General features: G+C 40.8%; 2 protein-coding genes across 3 annotated transcripts in view; both read left to right on the plus strand.

Moving 5' to 3' along the window:
- LOC306641070 (torsin-1A-interacting protein 2-like) overlaps positions 1-18583 on the plus strand; it is a 30302-nt gene that overhangs the window by 2766 nt on the left and 8953 nt on the right. The window lies entirely within an intron of this gene.
- Positions 1257-17789, plus strand: LOC306641079 (torsin-1A-interacting protein 2). Of its 2 annotated transcripts, none has more exons than XM_079105952.1 (2): positions 1257-1757; positions 11622-12226. In XM_079105952.1, the coding sequence occupies exons 1-2, from the start codon at positions 1290-1292 to the stop codon at positions 11979-11981; spliced, it is 828 nt and encodes a 275-aa protein (XP_078962078.1). In that variant the 5' UTR covers positions 1257-1289; the 3' UTR covers positions 11982-12226. The 2 variants fall into 2 exon arrangements, with proteins under 2 accessions (XP_078962078.1, XP_078962079.1); XM_079105953.1 differs by having other exon boundaries at positions 1602-1757; positions 11622-17789.

Genomic DNA, 18583 nt, shown 5'->3' on the forward strand with positions numbered 1-18583 from the left:
GATTATAACATGCACTATTGGGCTGGGGCTGTAGCTGTGACAGAGCACTTGCCTAGCATGTTTGAGGTACTGGGTTTGATCCTTAGCACTACATAAAAAACATAATAAAGGCATGCTGTCCATTTACAACTACAAAAATTTTTTAAAAATACATTATTTATATCCTGGTTAACAAAGATGAAGACAACTATGAGGGAATTTGTCATATATTAGGGAAGACATAAATTATCATTCAGATAAATGGTTGACATTGATTCACATACGTAGCTGTTATAACCAGAGCTAGAGATCCTGTGCTCTTGACATTGGATTTCTAAATGAAGCAGCTATTTTAAATGAAACATTTTATTTTAAACTTAATTTAAAATAATTTTGTAACAGGAGTTTTTGGTTAAACGTAAGCAGAAAATAAAAAGAAAGCATGGATACATAATACATTTCTGCTTGGATAGGGAAATAACTGGGTTTATGGCTTAGTAGAAGGGGCAATCTATCTTTTTTTTTTTTTTTTTTTTTGATACTGGGGATCGAACTCAGGGCCTTGTGCTTATGGGCAAGCACTCTACCAGCTGAGCTATCTCCTCAGCCCGGCAATCTTAAAATATTAAGGGGAAATAAAGACATAGTACCTGGCTCCATTTATTCCCCATTCTCACAAGTAATAGAAAAAAAAAAAAATATTCTTTGCAGTGCTGGGAATTGAACCCAGAAGCAGTCTACCTCTGAGCATCCCTAGCCCTTTCTTTTTGAAAATTTTTATTTTGTGACAGTGTCTCACTAAGTTGCCGAGGCCCTTCAATGTTTCTGCCACAGCCTCTGGAGTCACTGGGGTGACAGCAGTGTACCACCAACTCTAGCTCTTGGTCTTTATTTTCAATGATAGGAATCAGACAAAAATCAATGTTAGTGTATGTGCTGCCAAAGCAACCACAGGCAAAAATGAAAGTGAATAAAAGTGTTGATCTCGAAACTCTCACAGGAAAAAAAAATGAAGAAAGGTTGTTTTGAGTAAAGGTCAGGAACAGGAATTTTAGACTTGTTTGACTTTTCCCCTAACCAGCAACATGTTTTTGGGTAAATTGCCATCTCTCAGTTTTCACAGGTATACAATTAATAGATCAAAATAATAGCTATTTTTGATTCATGGTTTACTACTGTCATTTATCAGACATGCTGCTTACATTATTTCATTTACAGCAACCTCACATAGGTAGGTAGGCTTGTCCCCATTTGACACACTGGGGAACTGAGGTTAATCTTATGCAACTCATGAGGACACACTCTTAGTCATGGCAAAGGCTGGGTTCCAAGTCTTGTTGGGCTGGTGTTTGCCATTTTCATTAGACACTGCTGCTCATGTGATGGGCCCCGTGGGTTTTGCTAATCTGTCAATTTCAGGTCATTTGAAGGGTCAGAGTAGTCAGACATGTAGCATAGGTGTCTGCATTGCCCCCAGATCAGCAGGAGAAGCCGGGCAAGTGGCACTGGCCACTCACACTCACAGGGGTCTCGCGGTCCGCCCCGCCCCAGGTCAGGGGCCTGGAGCAGAGGGCGGAGCCCGCGGGAGGCGGGGCCCCGGGACTACCCGTCCCAGCATTCCGCGCGCCTCCCGGCGGAGGTGGCGGTCACGTGGGCGGGGACAGAAGACTTTCAGCCGCGGCGGCCGCAGGGTGCTTCGTGGCGTCGTGGAGCAGGAGGAGCACTTGAAGGGCTCCCCTGCGGCTGACAGCGCCCCACTCAGCTCCCCGCTGGAACTTGTGAGTACCCGGGACGAGCGCAGGGCCGCCCAGGCCGGGCCCCGACGGGGATTTCTCCCCGCAGAGGTCTTGCAGTCGGGCCTCCCCGCCCCCACCGCGGCGCGGACCCGCCACCCCGGGGCCAGCGGAATCCGGCTCGGCCGTCGGGCCGCGCCCGCAGTAGGTTGTGGGTTTGGGTTGTAGGACCGGGAGCTGAATTCCCTTAGCTTTCGAATCCTAAACGAGAAATTCGACTGCCGGTGTAGTGGAGATCCCTCCCTGTGCCTCCACGCCTGGCGGGACCCCGGCACGCTTCAGTTAGTCCTTCAAAGATAGCATTTTTTATTTTTTTGGTCCTTAATGGTGCTAAAAAAGTTTGAAGTTTTTAGTAAGACCCATAGTCACCATTTTGCCTGTGTATTTATATACTAATACCCTATGAAAAAGTTTATGCCCTTCTTCTTTGAACAAAGTCTACTTATCAGTAGTGCTTAATTGTTAGACTTTATACTGTTACACAGAGATGAGCGATCTTATTTGATTAATCATATATATATAATTTTTTTTTTTTTTTTTTTTTTTGTACTGGGGATTGAATCCAGAGGGGCCTTACTACTGAGTTACATTCCCAGCTCTTTTTATATTTAATTTTGGGGCAGTGTCTCACTAAGTTGCCCAGGACCTTGCTGAATTGCCTAGGCAGGCCTCACACTTCTTATCCTCCTGCTCAACTTTCGGTCGCTGGGATTATAGACGAATGGGATTACAGACCTGTGCCCCCATGGGCCCAGCTGGTTTTACCTCTCTTTAGGTTTTAAAATATTTTTTTGGATCTATATGAGAGATTGTTTCCTTGTCTTTATTTAAGAATTAAGGCCTTGATAGCTACCAAAATTTATCTGTTTTATTTTTTAAACACGATTAGTTTGTAAACAGCCAGTGAAACTCATTTAATGGAAAAGGGAACTTCATGATAGAGAAAAAATTATTCTTGGATGCCTTTGGATTAGAATAGTTTGAAAAATGAAAATTTGCTATGAAAACTTTTATCTCTCTATTAGGAAGGAAACCAGATAAAAGAGAGCTTAAATGAGTCATCCAAGGTAGCATGATAACCCTGTAGCAAAACTGGTCATCAAGTTGTGGACTCTGCAATCAATATAATAAACATTACTTAAGAGGCTCTTGCTTGTCCAGGAGAGTCTATAATAAAAAAAAAAAGAAAAGAATTTAGGTACTCTTTGAGGATTATTGGATAGTTTAGTAATGTGTTTTATATTATGTATATAATTTATTTTTGCCTAAGAAGTCATTTTAAATTGTATTCCATAGAAGTCCACATTTCTTAAGTGCCACTTGAATTTCCTAAGGGAAAGTTCGCTCAGAATCCTTGTCTGCTTTATCTATTTGCGGTTATGCACCAAACCAACTGTGAAAGCATATAAACGTGGAGGTTCTACAACCTCCAAAAAAATGTAAAGAATAAAGAATTGGCTGTTTTTTTTTTTTTTTTCCCCCAGCTGGTTATATCTTATGAACCCCTTTATTAAGCAGTGCTCACAAGAGATGATTCAGTGTGGTGATTATACTTTTATCTTAAATTTCATGCAGAAAAAATCAAGCATTTGGGAATGAGGAATGGTGCCCCCAACATTGGTTATGCACATAGACTTTGGAGTCATAGCTGGGTCTGAATCCTTTTCTTTGACAGTGTGACTCTCACAGATAACCTTGTAGCTTTGAGCCTATTTCCTTATTAGTAAAGTGGAAATTCATAACATCATATGGAGTATTAAATGGAATAGTTTGAGGATTCAAGAGAAGTGGAAACTGCTATTATTTATTGGGCTACTTTGTGCATACTGGTATTAAAGTTGTTTTATTAAATGATTTTGGTAATCAAACTAGAAAGGAAGAAAATTCACCTATATTTCCACTACCTAAACAAAGCAAATTGTTTTACCTCTTACCTCTTTTTCTTTAGTCCATGACTATAAATCTGCAAAACATTGGTTTGTTCACTTCAGAATTTCTTTTTGTTTTGTTGTTGCTTTCACAACTGCAGATTGAACCCAGAGCCACTGAGCCTTTTTTATTTTGAGGCAAGGTCTTGATAAGCTGCCCAGGCTGGCCTCAAACTTGTGCTCTTCCTGCCTCAGGACACTTTGAAAGTTTTATTGTAACTGTATGAATAGAGCTGTCTGGGTTTGCCTTTCTTCTGCTGTACTGGTGAAAAAGTAGCAGAACTTTCCTTGAGTGTAGTTTCCACTTTCCCCATTCCCCAATATGTTAAAAAATAATAATAGAAGTTTTCGAGAACTCTTTTATGCCCCACAGTGGTGTTACACATCACCTCATTTACCTCATTTACCTTTACCCTGCCTCTGTCTTCTAGCTAGTGTTATTCCATTTTGTGGTTAAGAAAACCAAAGGCAAAGAGAGAGGAGTCAGGTCAGAAGCAGGAGCAGTCATTAGAGCCCAGGCAGTCGGGCTTTGGTGGCAAATGCTGTTGGGTTCTATATTTGTGGATTCATTACATGGCTATTAGATCATATGTGTAATAATCAGGAGTTGATCCTGGAGGATGACTTGCAGCTTCTTTGTATGAAAGTAACAGCATCTGTACTTGATAACTACCTAGAAAACCAGATTTGAACAGCATTTTACAGGAAGATGATAAAGAACAGGGAAAATGATAAACAGATGAGGGCCCTCGGAAGTTATTAGGACTATACTTTCCTTTTTTAAAAAATTAGAGGTAAACAGGGTTTATAATAAAGAAACCCAACTTTTTCTTTAAAGAGGTGCTCCTTGAACCTTTAGTGAGCACCAGAACCATCTGGCAAACCTGTTAAAACACTAATTCCTTTGTGAGACCTTCAGAGATTCTGGTCTAGAGGGTCTGGGGTGGGGCCCAAGAATTTGTAGTTCTGACAGACTCCTAGGAGATATTAATTATTCCCAGCTAATAAGCTTAGTGTAGTAAGGAAACAGTAGCATTAGTGGCAGGCCACGTGTAGTGGTGTGCCTGTATTCCTATCTACTTACGCCGAAGCAGGAGTATTGAGAGTTAGAGGCCAGCCTAGGCAATGTGGTGAGACCTCGTCTCAAAAAGAAGAAAAAAAAAAAGGGGGGGAGTGGTTATTGTCCCAGTTGTTGGCTTGACGATGACACCCCAATAGCAGTGAGCCCTAGATCTTGGTTTTTGAAGGAATCAGACTCTTTGGAGAAGTGGCGATTCCAGAGCCAGGACAGAGAATACACAAAAGAACCTGAAGCATGTCATGATGCTTAAAATTAAGGAAGTTCTCAAAAGTTTGGGGGCTTGTTGAAAAGGTAGAGGTCAACTTAGAGAGTCTTCTTTTTTGGTACTAGGGATTGAACCCAGGGGCACTTTACCGCTGAGCCACAACCCTAGTCCTTTTTATTTTTAAAAATTTTTTTTTTCTTTAAGACAGGGTCTTACTAAGTTGCTTAGGGCTCCTACTAAGTTGCTTAGGGCCTCTACTAAGTTGCTGAGGCTACCTTGAACTTGCTATCCTCCTGCCTCAGTCTCCTGAGACGCTGGTATTACAGTTGTGCACCCCTGTACCTGGCAACTCGGCCAAGTTAGAACAATGAATAACAAAATGAATACTGATTATGTTGAGGTGACTTTTTTGTTTGTTTGTTTTGTGGTACTGGGGATTAAACCAGGGTTTTTCTACCACTGAGCTACATCCCCAGTCCTTTTTATTTTATTTTGAAACAGGGTTTTGCTAAGTTGCCCAGGCTGGCCTCAAACTTGTGATCCTCCTGCCTCAGCCTCCCAAGTTGCTGGAATTAACAGGTGTGTACAGCTGCCTGGCAATAGTGTTGAATTTTAACCCTCAAATCTAAGTCTCCATGAGTCCATACTAAATACCAGCTGAATGGACACATAAGAATGGGAGAAGGGATAACTCTTACAGAAAAATGCAATTAATAAGCAGAAGGAAAGAAGGAAATAGAAAATCATCAATAGGCAAACAGCACCATACTAAATGTTGCAGATAAAATCTACCTATAGGCTAGTGGGTGAGAGTTTGTGGAGAATCAGGCTGTTTACATAGTCTCTATCTCTTGCCAAAGATAGTTATAATTAAAAAAGGAAAAATAGTAACGACAGTGGAGAGATACCATGTAGACCAAGTAGTCAAGGTTTCCAGCTCCTAAAACATTCGGGCAACATGAATCTGGAGGTGGGGTGCCGTGAGAAAGACGCAGCATTGCATCTGTGTTGTTTGTTGTTCTTGCCAAAAATGCATCACCTCGTCTTTCTCATTGTGACAAAATGTTATACAAACCTAAATAGAAGGGCATTCTCCAAACTGATTATATTCTTCCAAAGTGTCAAGGTCACAAAGATGAGGAAAGGTCACAAGAGAGAAGTAAAGACTGAGGAACTCTCAAATATTGGATACTAAGGAGAAATAGCAACTAGTGCAGAAAAGGGACATTAATGGGAAAACTGATGAAATTGAAACAGGGACTATATTTTAGCAATTGACTTGCACCAATATTGATTTCTTGATTTTGATAGCTGTACTTTAATTATAGAGTTGCTAAAAGAAGGTTATAAGAGAATTCTGCAACTTTTTTAAACTTTTGGTTTTGCAATTTCCCTGTAAGTCTAAAATTAGTTCAAACTAAAAAGTATAATAAAAATATATTCACTTGAAGTAGATACAAAAGGTGATTAGGGAAGGTGAGCTAATAAAATTAGGGATCAGTGGTGGCTTTCACTGTTGGAAACCTTAGCAAACTCTTGAACCCTTTGTGCGTTGCTGTTTCTTTTTCCAAGGTCAGCCTAAACCAGAGATAGGAGTCAGGGTTGGGGCAGGGAGGAAGAAACAGAAGCAGGAGAAGAAGACTGTACTCAGAAAGTATGTGTAGTGTTTGATCTGCTGCAGGCATTCAGTCTTTGTGAGAAACAGTTCCATAGGAAGCGGTGGGAGTGCTTTTTGTTCCTGTTTTAAACTCCCTTTTTAAGCCCTCTTTTTAAAATCTGGAACAAGTTACCAGTTAGTGAAAATACTGGAAAATGAGTGGAAAAATTGTGGAAACAATAGTACTGGGATATTATGACAGTGGATTTGGTGTAGAGAGGTGGACAAGACCTAGAAATGTCATTATAAACACAAACAGCTATTGTAGGCATTAAAATATCTAAGCTTGGTACCAGGTCTGACTGTTGAAAGCTGTTTTGACTGTTATTTAAGTGGAAACTGTTTAGTTAGATAGAATTTGAACCATGGACTTTTGATCTGGTAGAGCAGAGGAGGTAGAATGTGCCAGTGAACTACTTGTTCTCCTTTATGATCATTCTCTTCACACACTCATCCCCAGGCCCCAGTGTGTAGGCAGCGTGCGTGTACACACACACACACACACACACACACACACACACACACACACACACACACACACCCCGTTCTGTTCATCAGTTCCTGGAGTGAGAAGAGAACATTGTGCAGCTGCCCTCTAACCTAGGGTCATATTTTTTGGTCGGCTTATCTGAACAGTTTGTGCTAAGTAGCACTGACGATTGTCCCACAATCTTCTCTCAGTGATCGCAGGACTTTGACAAACTAAAAATAATTGCTCAAAAAGTAGTTCTTCACAAAACAAATTGAAGTCTTCAGGAGCATTTATTTTTATAGAGTATAGGTGGTCATTGTTATATCTCTCTGAAGTCCTTAGCCTTCACCTGCAGCACTGGTTCCACTCTGGATTCCCTGGACCTCTAGAAGTCCTGAAAGAATGTTTTTTTCTTTAGTCACAATAGTTGGCACTGGGTCTGGCATATGGTGGTTTCCCCTTAAAGAATTGTGTTTGGGGTTGAAGTTGTGGCTTAGGCGTAGAGTGCTTGCCTACCATGTGTGAGGCACTGGGTTTGAGCCTTAGCACCACATAAAAATAAATGAAGGTAATGTGTTCACCTATAACTATTTAGAAAAAAAAATTTTTTAAGAATATTTAATTATTAGTAGGGTAATGGTTGTTTAATACTTTCAGCATTTCTAGTAACCCAATGATAGTAATACATTTACCTTAAATCAACTGCTTTCGACTTGCGCTAATGGAGTTGAGGAAGGAAGCAAATTCAGGGTATCTATATATTTCCAGCTATTATTGACATGTTGAATATTATTTCTAGTTTAAAATATTGAATATTTCTAAACATGGTTTTTTTTGTATTAGAAATTCTGATTAGTAGATCTAAAAGGCTATGAGTGTGCAGATTGTTTGGACGTTTTTCCAAAATGAGATGGGAACAAAAGTTGCCCTTAGTAGTGAAATAATTAAGAGCCATTTTAGATTCCTTTGGTAGTCCAAAAGTATGTACCATCTTTCTGGAGAAAATGCACATATGCACATAAAATTTTTTATATGCAATTTCAGAGAATTCAGAAGTCCTTGAAACCTATTCTGTATCTTTTTTGTGTGTAGTGGAAAATTGGGGTGATTTCTCCCATCTCCACCCTAACATACACTACCACTGAACAGTGTCCTGACAATTTGTGAACAGCTTGTGAAAGGACTTTCTAAAGTTTTAACTGCCATGTTTTAGAAAGGTGGTGTCTCATTGTGGTTAAGAGTACAGACTGTGAACCCAGGCTGCCAAAGTCAAATCTGGTTTCTCTGCAGCTACCCATGTGACGTCAGGCGAGTCACTTAACTGTTTCCAACTATAAAATGGGGATAATAATCCCTCTGGATTATTGTGATGATTAAATTGTTAATACACACAAAGTGTTCAGAAGAGAAAGTTCCTGTGAGTGCTTGAATACCTGGCCAGATGAGGCACTGGAGGCGGAGGCTTGCCTGGAGGTAGGACTTGTTTTTCTAATAGGTGCAGAGACGTCCCTACACACAGATGCATTCCTTTATGGGGAACGCCAAGATCAACATTTTTTTTCATACCAGCATTATGCAGGCCTCTTTTACCTTATTTCTGTGGGAAAAAAAAATGGTAATTACTATTTTAGAAGAAAAGCAAAGATCCATATTCTTCTCTGAAAGAGTAACTATTGTTGCTCTTCTTTAATTATGAAATATTAAATAGAAATGCTGTAAGTTACTAGGACTTATGATGCATTGAACATTCTTTTTCTTCCATCTAGTTATCTTTAAAATTCTTGGAATGTCTTCCCAGATCCTCTTCTTTTCTCTCTGATCAAAGATAATACTTACCCTGGGTTTGGTGCTTATCTTTCTTAGCTTTGCTGCATGTTTATCCTTAAATAGTATATCAATTTTATGTTTTTGAATCTTCATGTAAATAGAAAGTTTAAGAATGTGTGTATATATTATTTTTGTTTTGCTACTTTTTAAGTTTAGTGTTCTTGAGTTTCATGTGTGTCTATGCACAGTATTCCATTGTGTGGCAATACCTCAATTTATTTACCTATTTTACTGTTCATGGACATTTTGGCTGTTATTTTGCTGTTACACAGTGCTAACCTGTGTTTTTATTTATGATTTAAAATGTGTATTCACAGGTTTCTCTAAGATATATGCCTAAGAGTGGAATTGCCGAGTTTGAAGTAGTGTTTATCTTTGGCGTTACTAGATGATGTCAAGTTCATCCAGAAGTGGTTGTTCTTATTTACATGCCTAGAGTATAAGGATTTAAGTCGCTCTTTTTTCTTATTTATTTTTTTAAGAAATATTTATTGAACACCTAAAGCCGTGACTTAAAGAACTAAAAGCCCTGCTCTCAGACAGTTTATATTATAGTGACCAAAAGAAAGCTAAAACGTGTAATACAGCAAGATGTTACATATTTTATGGGGACAAATCAGGCAAGGACAATGGATGCTGACTCTCTGCTCTCAGAACCATATGGACGCTGAGAGTCTTAGGTTGTTGAAGGATAACCAGGAAGGCTGGGGCGTCGTGAGATAGTTGACATGAACAGAGATGCAGGAGTGAGATTGCTCCTGACGCTTTCAGGCAAATAATGGTAGTGACCCTGTGAGTGCTGGTGAGGTGCCGGGTTTGGAAATGGTGCCAGAAGCATTTGGGCCTTCTCTTTACTTAACCTGGTGGTAGTAAGACTGAGGAGTGAGCGAGGGGGCTGGTAAGGTGGGGCTCTGAGCGCTTGGAGATCTCTGTCCCCTCTTGACTCGTGCCTGTTGAGGTGTGAAGGACAGGGCAAGTGGGGCTTGTCTGAAACACGCAGCACTGGGGTTCTCCTGATTCGGGAACTTGGAGTTCTGGTGCTCCTTGACTTGCAGTTGGATGTCAAGTCCCAGCTCCAGGACTTCCTCTTGACCCCTGCAGGTGGATATGTGGATTCCTGGGGGAGGATGCTTTTGCTACCGTAATATGTGGCCCCGGATTGTCAGACTTGTCAATTTAGCCAGTCTGGTAGGTGTGAAGTAGTTTCTTGCTGTGGTTTTAATTGCATTTCCCTGATTTCGCTCTAAAAAAAATCCAGATTCTACATCTGACTAAGTCATATAACTTCACTTTTATCACTCAAGTTTAATGAGTTCCACGATCATGGGGATCTTAGTTCCCAGCTGTCTGTGCCGTGACTGTACACCCTAGATTTGAGTCCAGCACTTGAAGTTTTATTCTGATTGTTCTTGTCAGCAGAGCCTGGGGAATCTGTTCCCTGTGCTGTTGCTACGCTACCCAGCCTGAGTGCCCGACTTGGTGGCCTCACCCACTCTTGGTCATCTCACTTCAAAACACGTCAGTAAATCTGTGCTCTTTCCCACCTCCTGGTGCCCGTCGAACGGCCGCCCTTGTTGCCTTTCCACCTTGCAGGTTTAGACTTGGGAGTCGTGGCTCTCCTGTGGGTCTGTGAGGAGAAGGCTGCCCCCGCCCAGGCTGTCAGTCCTGCTTCTCAGGCTAGTTCTTTATATAATGTTACCACCTCCACCCTTGCCGAGGCCCTGTTGTCCCTTGGAATTTACAAAAAGAACACTGCAGAGGGGCAGCGTAGAGGGTGATTTTGGTGATCTGCGATACTCCCAAGGTGGCCGTGCTGTTTCAGGCACCACTCCCCACCTTGTTTATGGGGCACATTCAGTGACACGAGGGAGGGAGCACAGAGCTGATGATAGCATCTGCACATTCCACCTGGCTGACGACGCATTTTCCAAGGTAACGCAGGTCTCTTGCTCAGGGCTGTGCCTTCGCACACTTGTCTTACGGACACAGTGTCCATTGGCCTGTGAAGACAGGCGTAGGCACCGAGACCTGCCCCGCAGGTTTCTTTTTCAACCTTCAAACTTCCTCTGGTTAGCTATTAAGAATATTATCTAATAAGTTTGTAAGCTTTCTCCTGTTCAGATTGAAGCCTGTGATGGAAAGCCTACATCATTAGTGTCATCCCACGCATCGTTAATGTTTAGGTAATACCATATATGGCACCCCTTTCACAGAAGAGATGTACTAGAGATCTCAAAGTTTAACCAGGTTAAGCATACTTACACAGACCTTATTCTTCCCAAGGTGCAAAAGGAGTATAAAAAAAGAAATGTAGTCCTAAAAACATTGTCTTAATATAAATCCTAAATAATCCAGAACCTTTCGTAGAGCCCATGTGAGCATAAGAATAACTCCCAGCAGATAGATTGGATTGAACCCATATTACATTGTTTTGGGAAAACTCGTGAGACGATTTTCATCTACTGTGACTGATCCAGATAAGTTCCAAGTGCATGTTTCTTTTCTTTTTCTTTTTTCTTTGCTTTTTGTGGTGCTGGGAATTGAACCCGGGGCCTCATGCATGGTAGGCAAGGGCTCTACCACTGAGCCACACCCCTGCCCCTTCGAATGCATGTTTTTGATGATGTTGTGAGCAACTGCAAAGCCCATATGAGTCGTCTGAAGTTTTATCATTTACAGGTATGTGACGCATTCCCAGACCCTCCAGCCAACTCGGCATCAGCTACTTCTCTGACTGGGTCCAGATTAAGGTCTTCCCAAGACAGACTTCATTGGATCCACGCTCACGAGGACTCTGCCAGGTTTTCCTGCCTCCTCTACAGCACTGTAAAGTGTGAAGGCCTTGAGACGTGGGTACGCGTATTACCACCTCAAGAGTGCCAGCACCAGGTAGTAGAGCAAGCCACGTGTCTCTGTGTGACGCCACCACCAGCTGTTAGAGCACAAGAGAAAATAACTGACACCAGAGCCCTCTCTTTTTTTGTGAAGCTGGGATTCGAAGGAGCTGATCTGAGATCTGTGCTGCTAGTGAGTGACTGATAACATCATAGACTGCATTGGTCTGAGTTCAGAGACAGAGCTGCGACTGAGTGAAAAACAGACAACGAAGTCTTGAAGAATTGCACCGAGGTGCAAGCCACATTGAACCCTCTGCACGTAATGCTGGTTGAACTGACACATTGCTGAACCAAACCTGTAACGGGACTGGTTACTTGGGTGTCTCTCACTGTCATTTTGCCTCTTGTTGTTACATTGCTCCTTGTGTTATCTTTCAAAGTCCAGATGTTCTCTGATAACTCACATTGCCCTGACTGTGGGCAGCAGTGGTTCCCTAGTTTAGAACTAGGCCATTGGTTGTACCAAACCGAACTTGTTGAGAATGAATGCTACCAAGTATTCCTAGACCGTATTAACAGGGCTGATTATTGCCCAGAATGCTATCCTGATAATCCTGCTAATAGAAGCCTTGTTCTTCCTTGGTCTTTCCCACTAGAGTGGGCGCCCCAAAATCTCACCAGGTGGACCTTTGAAAAAGCTTGCCATCCATTTCTTCTGGGTCCTCCCCTGGTTAGAAAAAGGATACATGACTCCAGAGTAGCTGGTTTTAACCCTGCGTTACAGTTAATCTTGACCAGAACAGATAAAACTTTAAACAAAAAACTTGGCCAAAATAAATAACTTCTGTACTAGTAAAAATCATGGAGACTGTAGAGGGTTTTGTGCTAGTAGCCCAAGGAAGATGGAAATACAATTCATTTCTTTTTTTCTTTCTTTCTTTTGTGGTACTGGGGATCAAACCTGGAGTCACACATGCTAGGCAAGCACTATGCCACTGAGCTACATCCCCAGCCTCATTTCTGAATCTACTTTGGGGAACTGCTTAAATTATTGGGTCTGCATCTGTGGCTTAAGCATATTTTGTTTAGCTTGACTTTAGTATTCTAACCAGATGGTCTATCTAGAACCAGACTAATCCATATAAACAATGTTTTGAAACTAACTTGCCCTTCCTAAAAAGTTATATAGCCTAATTATTGACACACAAGGTATTCCTAGAGGGGAGACCCCATCCTATGTGCTCCATAATTGCATTTCTAACAGTAACTTTTGTGGGAAAGCATCCTCATTATAGCTGGATTCTAGATTCTTCCAATAAACTTTAATAAGAAACTATATTGTTCTAAATTGCCCCTCTTCTACATCTATCACTGATAATGCGATATGTATGAGAGTGTGTGTGTGCATATATGTATAGAATTGATGCATATGTAACTACTTACTCCTCTTGCTCTGTTTGGCCCATCCTCAGTGTGCTATCTCATGTTAGTAACTGGTCACTGTCTGAGAAATTACATTCTGTTAGGCAACACATACATAGTTTACACAAAAATATGTAAAAATGCTGCCTGTTTACATTTTTAACTTGGCTCTGCATAACCAAAGACTACCCTGTCTTTGTAGTGATTGAAACTAAAATGTCCTCTCTTAGAAATGGAAAAGTACCTGTATTGTGAGGTTTATGGCAAAAGGAATTACCAAGCCTGACTTTATATGAATTATGAATGGTCTAATGGAAGTTTCTTTCTTAGAACTAAGAAAGTCTTGCTGGCCTCCTTCTGGCCTTCTCTTATTCATGAAAATCATGGAACCAGAGTTGGAGTTAGGAAACTTGGGGAAAAAGCTGTTGAAACCATCTCAGAGGCCACTGAACAATTTTCAGATTAAGATGCTAGTAATCCAGTGCTTGTGTAGCAGCTCAACATCATTACTGAGGATCCAGACTCCTCTTGGCCTTGCCTGCTAGGATCCTGCTGTTTGATTTCTGTCTTCATGGTTGTTTCCTTAATGAGCGTAGTATGGTTTGTTGTTGCCCCAGACATTTTAATCCCATCAGCGACTGGAAGCTGGGAGCAAAAGGCTTTCTCTCTTCAAGACTGTCTTGTTTGGGAGTAAAATCTCACCCCCCAGATTCCTAGCAAATTCCTTCTTAATCCTACTGCAAGGTTTACAGGGAGCCTGGGGAAACCTGGCGAAGGGAAGTGGGGTTGGCATTGCCTGGGTGGGGCATATCGCCTCTGCTGATAAAATCAAGATTCTTTTAGGAAGTAAGAAGTGGGGGGTGAATGGCTGTTGACACAACAAATCATCCTTGCTGCATGTTGTGAAACCTATTTATTAGTCTGTGTGAAGAATGTATCCCAGAGACCCAACCCTGTGTTCTGCCTTATGTCTATCATGTTGATTCTCTCCAGTTATATTGCCGAATAAACTTTGTGGACTGCTAAATGGAGTGAAGACCAGTTAGTTTGTCATTAACCTGTGATTCAGAACTCTCATTTTTTAGGTAGAACTTTAGAGTAGTGAAAATTGACTTTGAGACAGTGCTTTTGAGGATAGTATTATGATAATATTGTTGCACCTGCATTTTTTCCAATTATTAGAGAATGATTACGCTCCAGGGATACATGCTAGGAAACATTCTACATATGTGAATTTTAAATAACAGCAAAATGGAGAAAAGATCTTTATTTTTGTTTTAACCAACTTTAAATAGTAAAGTCAAAGTAAAAATTTATACCATTGATTTCTCAAATCAACACCTAAGCAATACCTGAGAGAACTTGTTCCAAAAAATGCAAATTTTTTGACTCACTTAGTTGCTTGCAGGGCCTGGGAATTTGCGTATTATAAATAGCACCTCAGGAGAGTCATGCTGGTGCTGTAGGGACCATAGTTTGAGAAACACTGCAGCAGCACATCCATGGTATTTACTTGGCTGGCTTAAAAGGATGGAACTGTGTGAGGACTCCTAACACTGAAAGGTGGTGATAGAGGTTGGGTGTTCCTAATTAAAAAATCTGAAATACTCGAAAATTCGATAGATTTTTGAGTGTCTTGTCAGTGCTCAAAAACTTTGAATTCTGGAGCAGTTTGAATTTTTGGATTAAGGATACTTGATCAAACCAGGCCTGGTGGCACACCACACCTGTAATCCCAGCAGCTGAAGAGGCTAAGGTAGGAGAAGCAAAGGTTCGAGGCCCTAAAACAACTTAGTGAGACTCCTCAAAATGAAAAAGAAAAAAGGGTGGGGGTGTGGCTCTGGGGTAAAGCACCAGGGGCTCAATCCCCAGTACAAAAAAAAAAAAAAGATACTTGACCTATAAAGTCTATGCACACATTCCAAAAGCCTGAAAATCTGAACCACTTCTGGATTTTGGATAAGGGACATTCAGCCTGTATTTATGGTACTTTACAGTCAGACTGAAGGCCACTGTTGATACTTTAGGTCATAACAGCCATATCTTTCTTTTCAGGACCGCCCCAGCCATCCTCAGATCAGTTGTGTAGTGTCATCATAAGTATGAGCAAGAGAAAGGAATTTTAAAAAATCTTCATTTTAATAGTAACAAGGGTACTTTGCCTTCAAACATGATTGTATCATCTCACACCTATTAGGGTTAGCCCAGCTTCATGTGGAAGAGCTCATAAAATTGAGCAAAGGAGGTCTATTTAGAATGACTTCACATGGCTTAAAATATTGCAGATCATTCTAGAATACTTTGGTTGATGGGAATAATGACATTAAAACATAAATAGGTTGCTAAAATTAATTCTAATAACCTGCTCTGGGGTCTGATGTTTTCAAACATGAGCCACATTTACATTGTGTGGAAGAGTTGATGATATTACTTAGACATCATGGTATCATTTTGAAAATGACCATTACAACTGTTTCCTGTTATTCAATGACAGATTTGGGAGTGGGAACATGCTGGGGCAGACTGGGGAAAAAATACACCCACCAGAGCGGTGGCTTCTGAGGCCATGTGGGTGATCGAAGTAAGATAATCTCTATCTTAGAGGAGGAGGCCTGGGCAAGCAGACAGGTAAAAAACAAGCCTGTGGCATCCAAAGGTATGTGGCAATCTGCATGTCATGGGTGTGCACGAAAGTGAGATGAGCCAAACCTGCTTCATCTCCTCAATCTCCATTGGCAACCCTTGACTCTGGAATTTTGAAGACACAGCTTAAAAACTGCTTTGTATGGAGGAAAAAGAATGACCTTGCAGCCATCTGGGTTTGTGTTCCGATTTTGACACTATCAAACGACATTGGGCACCTTAATCGTGTGTGTGTAGTTTCTCCATCTGTGAATCAGGCATTGTAATAATGCCTGCCACATATTGTCGTGGGCTGTAAGTGTGATAACACAATCTGACCATACTTCACATAGTAAGGACTAGGAGAGGGTCAGGCAACAATGCAGAAATGAGAACTAGGAAATAAGGTAAAATGGATTAGGACCTGTTAGAGCTTGCTCTGAATTATCAAAAATTTAAATCTCCCGAGAAGGACGAGATTGGTATGAGGTCTGAAGTTGAGCCAGTAGTCACAAGTCAGATGGTCTTATGTGTAAAGGTGAAGAGGCCTGGAGGGATGATGACCCAGGGAAGATCTTTGTCACATTTTTTAGGCCCCTGGATAATCTTAATTATGGTAGATGTCATTGCCTCATGATGTACTGTGTCACCTGAGCTTTTCAACAACAAAGAAGCAGAGCAAAGTTGAGGGACATGTGCATATTCACCGGGTCACATGTGCTAGAGTCACATTCACACTTAGATCAAATATTGCAGGACCAGGGTGCTTTGTAGTAGGTTTACTACTATAAGCTTTTTGAAGTTCCTTAGTTAGAACCTTTTGCGCTACAGCCAGGCTACCTTTTTGTTCATAAATTTTTGACTCTGCCCTTAATGGTTGTGTGTTCTTGGGTAAGGTTCTTAACCTTCTGCATCTGTTTCCCCATCCAAACAGTGGTAGGAATATTTATCGCCCAGCTATATGAGGTCATTGTGAAGATTAAAGGGTCAGTGCTTAATGTGCTTTGCTGCCTGGCACAAAGGAGGCGCTCCCTACATGTTGGCTATTATAATTGTGCATGCTTTACATGTTAAATTTGTTTCCTCAGGATTAGAAATTGCTTGAGGGCCAAGGTATCTGTTTTCTCCTGAGAGCCTAAGGTTACATAGTTTACTAAAATAAGAGTGGTTAAAAATTTAGAAATACATAAACTTGCTGGATCCTCGCTGCTATGCTCTCATCATGGTTGCCCTTATATCTACACTACCATCCTGGGATGACTCATTTCTCTGACTCTATAGTTGCTAAACTTAATTTTCTTTCCTCCTCTTCCTCCTCCTCAAAAACTTAACCTTAGTGCTTCCTCATACCAAGCGCCCTCTCTCCTCCCAGGCATCTCCCCAGTCTCCAGCCTCTGCCCTCCTTTCCTCTGGTCTCTTGGCAGCACCAGAGGTTTGTAGGATGGATGAGGAAGGGCAGGTTCGATTCTCACGGGCAGCATTTTCTTGACTTCTTTCTACATATTCATTCGACTTCTAGGCTTCCTCTTTGCTGAGCTGCTTGTCCATCTCTTTTGTCCACTTTCTCATAACATCGTCTTTTACCGACTCGTGGGAGTTTCTGTATATTCTGGATGTTAACCCCTGATTAGTTGTATATGCTGCAGATGTTTTTCTAGTCAACAACTTACCTTTGAATTTTCAATTAAACTTTTATAATGTGATCACATTTGTAAATTCTTCTTTATGATGTGTGTATTTTATATCTTAAGAAACCCTTGTCATTGTAAAGCTATTTGACATCTGAGAGCTTCACAGGTTTGCGTTTTACATCTAGGTCTTTAATCTGGAATTGATTTTTGTGTGAGGTGGGAGGTAGAAATCTAATTTTTTCCCCATTTGACTAGTCAGTTAGGCCTCAGCTATTTATTCATTAATCTGTGCATTGTGTCACTTAGCCAACTTCCTTTACAGATTCACACGTATACATACACCGATTTCTTGACTATTCTGCGTGTTTTTTGATCTGTTCTTGCACCAGGGCCTCATTGTATCTGTTGAATGTGTCCCAAGTCTTGATATCTGGTAAAGATGGCCCCTCCTTCAGGATTATCTCCATTCTTCTTGATCTTTTGCCACTTGCCCTTTGCAAGCTTTAGGATCAGTTAGTCATTCTGTTAATCAAAAAGCTTTCTTGAGAGTGTGTTTCTCATTGTGTTGAACTTATAGGTTCATTTGGAGAAAATTGGCATCAACGGTTTTCAGTCTTACTGCCTGTGCACAACTTATTTTTCTATTTAGACTTTTTTTTTTTTAACATCCTTCAATAAAATTTTATTCTTTGCTCTCTAAAGTTCTTTTTAAAAAGTTTTAATAGGATGCAATTTACATGCTGTGAAATTCACGTCTCTCCAAAGTTCTCCCACATCTATTGTGAGATTTCTCACCGTGTACCTTTTAGTTTCTGTTTTTAGGTACTGTATGCTTATTGTGAATAACATCTTTCTAAAATTTTTGCCCAATGGTACATAGAAAACTTCTTACTCTCCATATTCTTCATTTGGGCTGGCAAAAAAAAAAAAAAAAAAAAAAATTAAATGAAACTAAAAAGAACTGGGGACTTTTTTTTTCTTCAGTGAACTCAGGAGAAAAACTCTTGCTTGTAATAGGGGATAGCAAAATTAAATGAAAAGCAATTCCAGGAGCTCAGAGAAGAATGGGGTGATAAAGAAGCCTCCAGACCTGAGACAACGTTCACAAGTGTTCACACCAGTGGAAAGA

The sequence above is a fragment of the Sciurus vulgaris genome (genome assembly GCF_902686455.1).
Source record: "Sciurus vulgaris genome assembly, chromosome: 12".
NCBI lineage: Eukaryota > Metazoa > Chordata > Mammalia > Rodentia > Sciuridae > Sciurus > Sciurus vulgaris.